Source organism: Eptatretus burgeri, chromosome 21 (assembly GCF_056783735.1).
Source record: "Eptatretus burgeri isolate ZD-2024b chromosome 21, Ebu_testis_v1, whole genome shotgun sequence".
NCBI lineage: Eukaryota > Metazoa > Chordata > Myxini > Myxiniformes > Myxinidae > Eptatretus > Eptatretus burgeri.
This window is the reverse complement of record NC_140981.1, coordinates 1413459-1427924: the sequence shown is the minus strand read 5'-3', so window position 1 is coordinate 1427924 and position 14466 is coordinate 1413459. Positions and strand designations below refer to the sequence as shown.

Sequence of the window (14466 nt, the reverse complement as noted above, 5' to 3'; positions counted from 1 at the left end):
GATGGCACGAAGCAAAACAACATGGCCGTCGCTTAATCACAAAATGGCGGATCCGCTCCCTGACCTCCAGGTCACATGATCTCTAAGAACCAATGGAAGGGCTCGGCAAAGAACACTCGCAAGGGAGTAATTGAAGCCGTCCATCCGGGGCGGCGCGTCAGCAATCAACAATGGCAGCGAATGCACAACACTCCCCGCCTGGTATCATGAATATACCACGACATGTACATAATAAAACAACGAGGGAACTTTATTCAAGAGTCCTCAGTTGATTTGTCTCGTTCGCATGTGACAACAGTGACATTGTCTCAGAAACAGGTCTCAGGAAGACTTTGGCCGTTCCTCCCTTGATGACCGACTTCCACTTTACGGACCTTTCTGTCGCTTTCTGTGTTCTATCCTGCGCTCACCACAACCTCCATTTCCATCATGGCCACGTTACAACACCGCAAAAAGCCCCGTCCTCACTTCCCAAACACAGGGATGGCTACAAGGGGTTGTTACAAACAGGGGGATCTTACACGACCCCCCACCCCCTGCATGGGGGGAACAAAAATACACCTTCGCACTACAGACGCCCTGACTTAAAGTGACGTCATTGTCACTCCTAACCGCATCGCACGGCCCACGCTGAGCTATGTATTCCTATCACAGCTCGAGTCATTTGTCCTACATAACACTGCCCCCTCCCTCCCCACCGGAATCACTGCTCCTGCAAGGTTCAATGCAGGGGTTACCATTCCAGCCGTAGCTCTTTCAGGCTAACATTTACCCCCGTGGCTGCTTCGAGTAATATATTTATGTATAACCTTCTGGTGAAGTCCCTGAGCTACCCACCCTTTTGTCATACTCAACCACCTCAAGCATGGCATCGTTCCTCCACCCGCGATACCCCCTCCCTCAGTGGTTCAACCACTTGCGGTGTGCACACTCATGACCGGGCCTGCGAACCATGACGTCAAAGGATTATCCTCAGCGTTGAACAAACAACCTTGACACCGATTTATAAATCCAGATACCGTTGATCATTTTGGCAATCGTTGATCACGTGATATCGTGTACGTCTGCAATGTGTGTCTGTCAATGTTAATCGTTGTATTGATTTATGGATGATTCGCATGTTTTACAGACTTTGTGTGTTGTTATCATTTAACTGCAATTCCTTTCTCTCTGATGAAGGGACACCTGCCAGGGACAGGCCACAAACACCTCTCTTGGGAGAGATACGATCGATCGATGAGGATGGCCGACCAGGGCGATGCGACACCAAAGTGGTCGTTCACAGTCAAATCTCATTCTCTTGGAGTCAGGTGTGAAACCAGCTCATCCATGCAGGTACAGCACCTGGAGCAGCTGTGATGCAGTGCCCCCTTCCACCATGCTCAGCCCCATCTTAAAAATCTGGCCAGGGGAGCCTATCCCAATGGTCTATTGGAATGAAAAGGCACACAGGATTATTAACCTCCACACGTGAATGATAGCAAACTGGACGGCCAGCTTTACGTTCCTCCGAAGGGACGGCGCGTTTATTGATGGTGGAACATTGGAAGTTAATAAATATTTTATAAATAACAATAACAACGTGGAGCGTAAAAGTTAACAGGAACCGAAAAAAGGGGTAAAAGTTAACAAGTTCATTGGGTTTACAAAGGAAATCAATCTCCAAATCAATCCCCAAGATGACATCACAGGTCAACAATCTCCAAATGAAGAGAAAATCAATCTCCAAGATGACATCACAGGTCAACAATCTCCAAAATTACATCACGGGTCGACAATCCCCAAGATGACATCACGGGTCGACAATCCCCAAGATGACATCACGGGTCGACAATCCCCAAGATGACATCACGGGTCGACAATCCCCAAGATGACATCACGGGTCGACAATCCCCAAGATGACATCACGGGTCGACAATCCCCAAGATGACATCACGGGTCGACAATCCCCAAGATGACATAACAGGTTGAGAATCCCTAAGATGACTTCACGGGTCAAGAATCTCCAAGATGACATCACGGGTCAACAATCCCCAAGATGACATCACGGGTCGAGAATCCCCAAGATGACATCACGTGTCGAGAATCTCCAAGATGACATCACGGGTCGAGAATCTCCAAAATGACATCACGGGTCGAGAATCCCCAAGATGACATCACGGGTCGAGAATCTCCAAGATGATATCATGGGTCGAGAATCTTCAAGATGACATCACGGGTCGAGAATCTCCAAGATGACATCACGTGTCGAGAATCTCCAAGATGACATCACGGGTCGAGAATCCCCAAGATGACATCACGGGTCGAGAATCTCCAAGATGACATCACGGGTCGAGAATCTCCAAGATGACATCATGGGTCGAGAATCTTCAAGATGACATCATGGGTCGAGAATCTCCAAGATGACATCACGGGTCGAGAATCTCCAAGATGACATCACGGGTCGAGAATGTCCAAGATGACATCATGGGTCGACAATCCCCAAGATGACATCACGGGTCGAGAATCTCCAAGATGACATCATGGGTCGACAATCCCCAAGATGACATCACGGGTCGAAAATCTCCAAGATGACATCATGGGTCGACAATCCCCAAGATGACATCACGGATCGAATAAGTACACCTGAGGACGTTACATGGTCGCACAATAAATATAACAATATAAAACCACAATCAACTCAAGGCGTTCGTCAAAGCAAAACACCGGGATTGGTCCATCACCATAAAACGGGTGAGGGATTCAAACGTATTGAAACTTCCCTTTGATACATTCACAGTTTGGGTGAACCACAGACAACGATGGTTCGTCGACCTCTCTCCTTGTCCGTCCGTGCCTCGTTATCCACCTGTTCTCACCGTGCCACGCTTTACCTGTTCACCCTTGGCTCTCGTTCATTGGCTTGCTTCTCCTTTGCCTTTACCACCTGCACACGAACAGAGGCAAGCGTGACTTAAGTATAGAAGTCCAGTCAGCCACGGAAGGGGTGGAGGGGGATGGAAGGGGGGAGGGGGGAGGGGAGGATGAGGTTTTGATAACTCCCTCCTTCAATGGAGGGTGCACGTGCGTGTGACGTCACCACGTTTTCTGTCCGCCATCTTGGAGTACCAACAAACGAAGCGAAACGACACGTGCACCGTGCATCGTTGTGAGTGTAAAACTGTTGTTCCACACATGAACTGCATTGATGAATCCTGAAACTGCATCATCGTTTGGAGTCTTTTAATTATTTTCAGGAAACAGAAGTTTGCAACATTCATCAGTGGTACTGAGAAGGTCAACCGTGAAATGGCTCTCAAGAAGAGGAGGATCGGGAGAGGAGAACAGAGAATTTCAAAATGAACGGACTGAATCCTTCACGTTCATATCAAGTTCGGCTGGGCTCCATTTTTATGGCTCATTTGCCGTGAGAAATTCACCAACAACAACAAAAAAATCCCGTTGGTGATGCCAGAGAGAGAGAGAGAGAGAGAGAGAGAGAGAGAGAGAGAGAGGAAGAGACAGAGACACAGAGAGAGAGAGAGACAGAGGGAGAGAGAGAGAGAGAGAGAGAGAGAGAGAGAGAGAGAGAGAGAGAGAGAGAGAGAGAGAGAGAGAGAGAGAGAGAGAGAGAGAGAGAGAGAGAGAGAGAGAGAGAGAGACAGAGGGAGAGAGAGAGAGAGAGAGAGAGAGAGAGAGAGAGAGAGAGAGAGAGAGAGAGAGAGAGAGAGAGAGAGAGAGAGAGAGAGCCATGAAGTAGCTGAAGCACAAAGCAGACCAAAGTGAGAACACACTCACAAAAATGGATGAAATCACCGAGTCGCACAACTCCCGCCAGTTATGCGGCAACTCAAGAGATTGTGAAACGAGGAAAGCCGTTCACAGATGGTGAGAATGTAAGAGTGCTTCATTAAAGTATCAGAGCAGCTGAAACAGTGATTTCAAAAAACAAAAACGAAATTTTTCAAAAAAAAATTAGAGACTCTGAGTCATCGAAGTCTGCAAAGACGGTGAGGGACAGAAAAGTAAAAATGGCAACAGACATCACCAGTCAGCAGATTAAGGACAATGATTCAGCTCCGGGCTTCTCTATCGCTTGTGACGAGTCGTGTGATGTTGACGACGTTGCACAGGTTGCTCTTCTCGGCAGGTACGAGAATTCCGAAGGACCCCAAGAGGAGCCCATTGAATTGCTGCCCCTCAAAGGCCAAACAAGGGGAGAAGATATTTCGTCGACTGTTGTTGACGACTGCCTAAAGACGAAATAAATAAGCGCCGGCCATGTCATCTCAGTCGCGAAGGCACAGATTGTTGAGGGAGTGGAGATGGTGGGATTGTTCGCTTGGTGGAGGAGTGGACAGTTGGGGGTCGTGGAGTGGTGGGTGCGTTGGAATCCCACAGTGACCGCGAACGGGAGGAGCCGCGACAAGTCCATCGACGCAGCATCTCAGTTGACTCCACCCAAGCGATGCTGCGTGAACATCGCATCAAACGACCCCCGCCCGTTCCACTTGTCGCTCCCAAGGGTCATGCATTCCCCGACGCCACGGCAGCCCCCTCACAACACTCCTCTCAAGACACTCTCACCACGGCTCGTGCTGCTTTTCCTTTTCTCAACGTCGGTAACGATGACTCACAAGATCAAGTCTCCTGACCACATCCACGTACCAGGTGTACCAGGTAAGATTTGGTCTCCTCCGTACCTCACTCTCCTGTGAGGACACCACGGTGTCCCAAACGCACACCGACGATCTTCCGAACGCACAGCACGAAAACGCACGAGGTGCAGCACGTGAAGCTCCTCATGAAGACCGAAGGGTCCGTCGAGAGACATCGCCGGACGACCACACACACGTCGCGTTGGGAGCCCTGAAATGCTGATAGCTCCTCCAGCGGTTGTGCTCTAACCGCATGAAACCACTTCTACGAGTGCACCTCCAGAGACATGACAGGAGTGAAGAGACATCTTCAATTCCTTCATATCATCTGTATAACGCAGTTTTACTCAGTGATTTGAACTAATGTTCGACTATTTCTTTACACAAACGAGTTCCTGGGTCTTGTACGACAATTAACTCTGCCTCGAACCCAGGGAGCACACACAAACTTCTCGATTATCAAAGAGGACAAATTGTTGGCCATTTGGAATGCGCAGTCAGCCAGCAGCATCAGAGAGCTCAGAACCTTGGCATTCCGCTTTCTACGGTCAATAGGGTGATCGAGCAATTCATCAGAACACGTGTGGGTTGATAAGTTTGTATCTCGGTGGATTGTTTTTTTGAGGAGTTGTGTTGTGTCAAACCTGTGGAGTGTCCACGCCATCTCTACGGAGGAAGTCTCGCGTCTTCCTGAGGAGTCCAACGACTTCCGAATAACAACAATACGTGGTTCCCTCACAAGGACCTTCAACGCACAAGACCGGAGAGGAGACGGTAGGAGACAGAAAGACCACCGACCTGCCTGCGGTGAGAGAGTGAGAGGCCCAAAGACTCAGCCTCATCCCGGGAGATTTTGAAGGCCTTGTTTCCACTTCGTCAAGCTGAGCAAGATGTGAGGAAGGGGAGCCAGTCCAGAGGGGACAACAGTACTCCATCAAGCTGCGGATGAACACCTTGCAAGTGGATAGGACTTCAGGTGTGGAAAGGAAGGACTTTGCACGAGGGAGGATTCCCAGTCGGCGACTGGCTTTGAAGGCCAGGTTTGAAATGTGGCTTTCCCAGGAAAGATCATGGCAGATAGTGAGACCCAGAAGCTTGAAAGAAAAGACTTCTTCCAGAGGATTGTTGAGAAAGTGGATAGGGGGGGGGGGGTTCTAAACGGTCCTTTCGGAGAGACATGGTGAGAGTGTGAGATTTGTCCGGATTGAAGGACATGTTCCACGTGTTGGACCAGTTTGTGATTTTACCCAGATCTGCAGTGAGTGAAGAAGCTGCTGCTTGCCGGTCTGATGGATGACAGATGGTACAGCAGAGGGTGGAGTCATCAACAAAGAGAGAAAGAGGATTTTCCAGAGAGTCAGAGAGATCATTGATGAAAACCAGAAAAAGAACAGGGTGCAGAACGCCACCTTGAGGAACTCCAGCCTGGACAGGAAGAGGGGATGAAAGAACTCCATTTAGGGCCACACGGTGACTGCGACAGGAGAGGAAGTCTGCGAGCCAGAAGTGGAGATGGCCTTGGATACCATAGGAAGAGAGTTTGGTGAGCAGGGCAGGGTGCCAGACCGTGTCAAAAGCAGGTGATGTCTCGGGATGTGGCTCTGATTTAATGTCCTGCATTGAGGACCTCCATCCATTGTTGAGAGAGCAGAAGCAGCATATCCAGGGTCGAGTGACCTGGTCTGAAACCAAATTGATGATTGGAAATCAAGCCATTGGAGAAGAGGGAAGGATTTAATGTCTTAAGCGATGATGGATTCCAGAACTTTGCTGATGATTGGGAGAAGGTTGATTAGTCTGTAGTTGCAGGGATCTGTTTTTGCACCTTTTTTATGCAGGGCAGTGATGTTTGCTGATTTCCAAGCAGATGGAAGATAACCTTGAGCAAATGAGAGGGTGAATAGAACAGAGCGAGGGTGAGCAAGAGCAGAGGAGCAGGTTTTTAGGACACGTGGGCTGATGCCGTCTGGACCAGTTGCAGAATTTGAGTCGAGAATCTTGTTGCAACAACAACCAAAACGTTTTATAACGAAAAATTAAACCATAATATCGATAAGATTAATAAATAACGCTTTCCAAGACTTAGGCGGGGGTTCACCGAACCTCGGATAGTCTGCTGATCTCGTGTTCTGTGACAAACAAGTAATACCAAGTAGACTGTGGGTATTCGAAGAAGAAGAAGAAGACGAAGAAGCTTACCTTGTTGATGGCAATGGAGAAAGTTTTCATGCTTTCAAACATCTCAGTAAAGTGCTCTTCGAATGCTTTTGCAACCTCGAGGACATCTTGTAAACCTCCATCCTGCGGGTGGTGGAACAAACAAAACCATGTCACGTGGAGCTTTGAGCGGTGTATAGAGTGCCGGTCCCGTTGGTTGTGAAAGGAAACTTAACCTTCATTCCCGTTTGATCTTCATCCGTGAACTGCTCGGAAGTTTGCGCTTTCAAATCTCGGCTCGTCTTTAAAATGCCTACAAAAGATTGTAAATTAGAGGATTCCGAAGGAAAATCTTTCACGCAACTCAATGGGAAGGGAATATTTTGGGAACGTAACAAAATGGTAAAGAAGAACAGGCGTGAACACAACATTTGCTTCTGTTGAAAGTTCTTGGAGCATGTTACATGATAGATTGCTTGTCTTAAGTTCTTCAAATCAAAAAGTAACTGAAGAGTACAATTTGATGCAAATGCATCAATGGATATGATTCTGCCCACACGAGATGTCAACCCACTGTCAACACATCTGATCTCAATTAAAGGTCACATGAAAAATTAAAGGTTCCATAAGAGGGAAGGAGACAGGGGGAGAGAGAGAGAGAGAGAGAGAGAGAGAGAGAGAGAGAGAGAGAGAGAGAGAGAGAGAGAGAGAGAGAGAGAGAGAGAGAGAGAGAGAGAGAGAGAGAGAGAGAGAGAGAGAGAGAGAGAGAGAGAGAGAGAGAGAGAGAGAGAGAGAGAGAGAGAGAGAGAGAGAGAGAGAGAGAGAGAGAGAGAGAGAGAGAGAGAGAGAGAGAGAGAGAGAGACACCACAGCTCACCAGGATTTTTATAACCCCGACTAGGGGAGGTGTTCTGATCCGCCTGTCGTACGCTCAATGGCCGCCAGGTGTGGGGGACACTCTTATCTTTGGTGAGCTCCGTGGCTTTCCACACTGATCTCTCATCTGGACCATGTGGTGGTTTCTGCCGCTCCTTTGTCGTTGAGCCACGTGGCTCCTCCGTATGCTGACCCTCCATTTGGACCACCTTGAAGCTTGGCACTGCTTAATGGAAATTTACACATCAAGCTGGATCACAGGCAAAACCAATCCCCTCTGCCAACTACTCTTTCCATGTTCCATGGTGTTGACACATTTCACAAATACAAACTTTTCAACATCAACATCGATTAACATCGATGTTTGAACAAGGTGCACACCTTCGAGTTCAGATACCTCTTCGTTAGAGGACCATCGACGGGCTGTCCCGACAGCGTGGACGTGGCGGTGGTCCTGCATCGGAGTGCCTGCGAACACGGACTGGTGATGTGACCTCCTGATCGTAAGGAAACCGTTATACAACTTGCACAAGACCCTCGAGAGCTAAACCAGGCTACACCACACCTGGGGGGCCGAATCGAGGTAAAATATGATATTTGGTGTCTGTCAGTCCATGATACATTCGGCCGTTACTTACGCAATGTGAATTAAACTTGCCAGGGTGACGAGGGGTCACACGAGGTTATAGTGACTCAATTGCCCCCCCCGCCCTTCCCCAAGAGGGTTTTCCACCTTGGACGAACTCTGTGTCAAGGTGTATAAATAGCTTATCACGGCGTTCCGTGGGGAACATCTACAGGAAGTAAAAAATTTTATCATCACAAGCTATTCAGTCAATTCCATCCAATCCTTGATTACCTTTACAAACAGTCACAACTGTCGTTTAACACGAAACTGAAAGAAATTTGGAGGAAACCCGACGTCTTTGAGGCACTCTGTGCTCATCACGTCCACCACACACCAACGGATCCGAGCCATCTCGACTTCCTCGGCCTCGAGGTCGGCCGCCAGCTCGGCCACAATGGTCTTTACAAAAAGAAGGTGCTTCGACGAGTCGTTACGTACAGATGATGGTGTCTGTCTGTCCGCGATACATTCAGTCGTCACCATTGCCTGTCCGATGTTTCCAGCCACGATCAGATTATACGTGGACTGAACATGGATTGTTTATAACTTATATGTTGTGGCTTAACTTATACTTAACTGTTTATAACTTAACTTATAACTTATACGTTTATAACTTATAGAACTCATATGTGATTTCTCCTGGCCTCAGCTTCAAGGGTGACGTGCGATATTGCCCCCGACACTCTTTTGGCCCAACGTTGACCGAGATCAGATGGATTGTTTATAACTTATATGTTGTGGCTTAACTTATACTTATACTTAACTGTTTATAACTTAACTTATACTTATAACTTATACGTTTATAACTTATATAACTTATATGTGATTTCTCCTGGCCTCAGCTTCAAGGGTGTCGTGCGATATTGCCCCCGACACTATTTTGGCCCAACGTTGACCGAGATCAGATGGATTGTTTATAACTGATACGTTGGGGGTTAATATGTGATCTCTCCCGGCCCCGAAACTACACTGCTTTGCGGGAGGCTCTGGCAGAGACGTCTCGGTTGAACCCTTCACGGTTACCCCATCCATCAGGCACGACGTACAAGGTCTCCCTCTTCGCCTTCTTCCCAGCATGGTTGACTTCTCCAGGCTTTCGTTTCCTGCACATGGCGTGTTCAACCAAAGTATGACGTCTTCCGTTTTAGAATCAGCGCTTCTTCTGTTGTACTTGTTGGTCTAATTTCTTCACGTACTGATTGATTGTTCTTCTCGTAGTCCTTGCTGTTGTTCACATTCGTCTCGAACACCACATTTCTCGAACTGTCAATCTTCTTCCTTTCTCTCTTTTTCACTCTCCACGACTCACATTCAAACAACGTTTCAAGTCGTGGCACTCCCAACCTGTCCACCAGGTTTCGTGTGAATCCATCCATAACTTTTTGAGACATGATGCTACATATCATTTTTGGCCCTCTCCCTCAATCGTGAAGAATCACTTTAAAAATTCTCAGATCCGGATTCGGATCTTCACTAACATTGAGCGTTGCTGTCCTTGACCAGTCACCAACACACACAAAAATTTCAGAACAATTGCTTGAAAACTATGGCCAAAAATCATGTGACAAACAAACAAACAGACAGACAGACAAACCAACATACTTGGTGAAAAAAATTTCGCCAAGTAACAAACAGACAGACAGGGGGTGAAAACATAACGTCCTTCACCTTCAGTGGCGGAGGTAATAAATCGATAATAAAATCTTAACCCCTTACCCCCTGCCGTTTACGCTCCCACAAACCAAACAAACGAATGGGAGATCCTTAAATAGCGGATTCCTCATTTGCGCCCTCAGACACACCACAATAGAGACAATATCCGGTATCATAGGACAGAAAGAAAGTTGCAGGCCACCCGGTACAAGTAAAGTTTGGCAGGGTGGGTCCGCACGGCCCCGGCAACTCAAAGCGAACGTCCTGTCTGCATCAGCTTGCCATCTTGTTCTCCTCGAGGTGGTTGAATCCAGTTTTATGAGTTTCCTGGCATCTCTTGGCAAGAGGCCGAGTCCCGGGGAATGCTTCTCATCCATCTCGGGCATGTTGTTGGAGTCTCACTTTGCTCGCTCCTCACTTCTGGCTTAACCTCAGCCACCCTCTGTCATCTAAATAGATTCCCTGTCCTCACAGGTTCCTCACATTCTGACAGGTAACCCCACCTGGTTGCCCTCGTTAAATCTTAGCCGGATGTTCACCGTTCTTAACGGTCGTCGTGAATCCCGCTCTTCCCTCACCTGTGGGACTCTCCGTGTCTGTTGTTCGTGCACGAACCTCCAGTTTACCAAGACTGCTGCCCATCGTCACCTCATGCTTTCTTTTGTACCCACTCCCACTCCCCTCTACCCTCCCTTATCCCCTATCCATGTTTTTTAACCTCCATGACACTCCGCTTCTGATACTACAATGTTTGTACAAGTTTTGTCCACCCGAGCCCTCGATCCCTCAGTTGATCTGCCAATCTGTTGTTTTTGGGTTCTCCATGAACTTTGACTTCTGTATTAACTAACAAGGGTTAAGATTTTGACCATGCGCAAACTTAGAATACCCACCAGTGATGCTGGCAATCACAAAGGTCTCGGCATGCTTGCGGACCAGTAGTAGATCATCGGAAGGGATGAGTAGGCTGTGCAAGATCTGCTGCACAAAGTCACTCGCCGTAACGGCCACCAAGTCCCATTTCAGGGAATTGAGGATTTTTGTCTCCATTGTCTGTGCGGATGGGTGAGGTGGTGAGAGTGGGACAGATTCGTGAACAGATCAACAAAGTCAGAGGTGTTAAGGTAGCAAAATCACCTGGCAACACGATGGTCTTCAAGCCTACGTATTCAGATCCCCGGCAGGATCGGACATCCCGAAAAACTGCCGTTCTGGTGCAGCACTTCCAGGAGAATTTTGGACTGAACCGAGGTGTAATGGTGCTGCCTCTCCGGCAGGTGTGCAAACGAGCATCAGTTTTGTGATTTTATTTAATTTTTTTTTTGGTAAAATCTGACAAATCAAAGCAGTCGATTCTGAGTATCTCCTCTTCTAATGTTCCAGGTCTGATAATGGTTTTCCCCTGTCACACCGATCAGGTTGACCGATCACGGGGTCAGTGGTTACACTCCCGAGTCAAACAAACCATACCTGGTGTCAGCGCGGGCAAAGGTGGAATAATCAATCGACCAGTGAACTCCACGTCTACCGATCCTGACAGGTGCTGAAGGATAGAAACCCATAACACCACCACTTTGTCAAAATCACAACAGCCACCAAGTGGTGGTCAGAGGGCACGCTCGGCCCAACAATGAACACCAAGGTCACCATTAGAAATGCGTGAGCTGATGAAGACCAATTAATAAGTTGACAGGTCGAAATCGATTCATTCTGGGGGTGCGAAAGAGGGAATTTAACATCCCCGTTATAAACCCTCAACCTCGAAAGCCTACATCGGGCCGGGCACCAAACCCAGGTCCATCTCCTTCGGCCCTCAAAGTACCATTAACCCCCCTTGAGAGCAAAACCGCACCATCAACTGCAGTTCCTGGACCAGCTTGGGGGTGCAGGTAACCAGCGTTTCTGCAGAGAGAGAGGGATTGAGGTGTGCATCTTGGAGGCCCTTCGTCGGAGCGAAATATCGAGGGGGAATCATACAGGAAGGTAGAGATGGTGTTAAGAACGTCAGAGGTCAAGGGTAGGGTGGACGTTTGAGGGTCACAAGGAGTTAAAAGCATGAAAGGAATATCTGTCTGAGTGTGATAAGTGTGAGTGCAATCAGGATGAGTGTGAACTGTATGAGTGAGAGAAGATGATTGTTTGGAGTTTGATGAAGGCTTGCTCCACCTGTATTTACCTGCACCGTCCAATGGCCATACACCCATGGGTCCAGCCATTAAGTCCGTCTTAGCCCGTTATTGGGGTCTCAACCTCTCACCTTTTCGTGCTCTCCACCTCCTCCCTTAATGACGTTCCTCGTTCACCCGAAGGTGAACCACCTGTACTCACCTTCAACATCCAAATGACCGGCGTCCGGCGCGTACTCCAAGCTACTGCCGGTCCTGCAGGAGGATGGGATCGTTGGCGGATGGGACCAGTGGAGCATCGTCATCATCATCATCATCCTCGGCTCCTCTGAGCATGGGATCGTGATGGATCATCTTCAGACCCCCCTGTGCCGTCAGGTGGAGAGTATAACGTCGGGAAGCCAGGTCAAGGTTACCTGTGAGAGGGAAAAACGTCATTAATTATTATATTATTACACACAAGGTGTGCAACGAGGTAATTATTTTTATTATTATTATTGTTGTTCCATCAGTAAATGAGTGTGTAAGGGTTTATTTGTAAGTGCTGACCACCTCGCGTGTAAATTATTCGATGATAACCAAAGGGTTTTGTTGTTGTTGCTTTGCGGAAACCAACATGAACCTTGAGGACCCTCTTTTTGATAAAAAAAATAAATTAATAAAAGTTTGTTTTCATGATGAGGGAGAATTTAAAGTTCGACCAATTGGATAATATGACGAGTTGGCGAAACTGGGAACCGTCAGCGGTGTCCAATCGCAGCCGTCGAGTTATCCCGAGACGTTTTTTTTGAAAAAGACCATTTTGATGGACATTGTAATGGGCTCCGTCTGTCCGTCCCTGTCCGTCTGTCCGTCCGTCACGCTATCTCCTCCTGAACGGTTTGTCCGAAATACTCCAAACTTGGTGTCTGTGATCACCACGTGGCACGAACGTGCAAGAGGTTTTGTCCCGTCCATTCGAAGTTCGTAGAAGAACTTGTACGAGGTACTTGTTGGCGTTTCCAACATCACGAGGTACGAGTATCGTTTGCATGAATTGCAAGGGGACGATGGACGGGTGAACGCGGAGCGGGATTCAAGCCCAGGATCTCGACATCACGAGTTGTTGCTCACAATGGAAACCACAAACACACCGAGTTCCCTGAACTTGTTGACATTAACCACGGTGTTTGTCGATCAGGATTTGTCTCGGCTTACCTGCAAGGTGAGTCGTGTCACGTGATGGAACACGTGCTTGTTTTGTCTTTGCCAACTTCTCCCACAGACTCGGACCCTCAGGTGCTGGGAATGATGGAAGTGAACGTTTCATGTCTTTTTTTAACAAGGTCGAAGACTCACCGAGGGGAGATGCAAGACGAGTCACGGACACGCATGCAGACAAATACATCGGACAACCTGCGCTTGACCAGACAAACATGGCCGCTGAGCTCAGACCGGGGTGGGTACCGGGGACGCGTACCCTCATCGTACCTTTCTCACCTTCTCAACATTTTGATGTATGGGTAAAGCATGGGGTTATCAGATTTGCCTGATTGTGTTTGAGCGGGCTAAATGTCGTAACCAGAGCACGTACAATCATGATGCTGCACCTCATTTAGAAGCTCTTGGGTCCGGGGAGTGCGTGTGGACGTTCACAAACATCGATATTCACGCAATTTTGAGTTACCTGCATTTTCGTTGCTCACACTGGAGGTGTATAGGCTCAGAGTCGCTGGTTTGCACACCTACTGGAAGTTTAGTGTGTGTCTGTGTGTGTGCGTGTGTGTGTGTGTAGGAGGCCACGAGTGATGTTGCAAACAAAGGGATGGTTTGACCGCTTCAAGAAGTGGGACAGTCTCAACAATGTGAAGCTCACAGATGAGCGTACCTCGGTGGACCAGGTGGCAACCGAAACGTTCCCTGCTCAACTCGCAAAGGCCACCAATGACACGGGAGAACGTACCGTAGTCGGTCTTCAATGGAGGTGAGACCTTTTCTGGAAGAAAATGCCCAAATTAGAAAAAGTTATTTGAACTTTCAACTCAAGGTGAGGGAGGACAGCATCGGGCTTCAAGGCTGAAAAGGACCGGGTTTCGCTTCTCCTCTACGCCGACGGTAGAGAGGACTGCATGACGAAGCCGATGATGCTGTTCCGTGCTCTCAAGGGTAAAAAACAAACAAACACACTCTGTCCGTATTTTGGAGGGACAACAGCGAGGTGTGGGTAACAGCTGCCATCTTTATGGATTCGTCACACAACTGTTTCGCCCCTCAAGTGGAGAGGTACCTGGCAGAGAATCACCTCTCCTTCAAGGTACTTCTGCTGGTGGACAACGCTCCTGGCCACCCCGAGGTGCTCAAGGTGGTCCATCCCAATATGGAGGTCATCTTCCTGCCACCCAACACCACCT

At 48.2% G+C, this 14466-nt stretch overlaps 1 protein-coding gene across 2 annotated transcripts in view; it reads right to left on the bottom strand.

Annotated features, from left to right (window-relative positions):
* LOC147008135 (uncharacterized) overlaps positions 1-14459 on the bottom strand; it is a 15264-nt gene extending 805 nt beyond the window's left edge. Inside the window, exons 1-6 of one of the 2 annotated variants that reach the window (XM_085865496.1) lie at positions 10844-14459; positions 8051-8137; positions 7671-7892; positions 7031-7107; positions 6837-6938; positions 782-2926 (exon numbers count right to left, since the gene is read on the bottom strand). In XM_085865496.1, the coding sequence (XP_085721622.1) occupies positions 2870-2926; positions 6837-6938; positions 7031-7107; positions 7671-7892; positions 8051-8137; positions 10844-11000 (702 nt within the window). In that variant the 5' untranslated portion in view covers positions 11001-14459 and the 3' untranslated portion in view covers positions 782-2869. Of the gene's footprint in view, positions 1-781; positions 2927-6836; positions 6939-7030; positions 7108-7670; positions 7893-8050; positions 8138-10843 lie in introns of those variants that run through there. The other variant, XM_085865495.1, reaches the window with a different exon arrangement.
* Between the last annotated feature and the right edge of the window lie 7 nt (positions 14460-14466).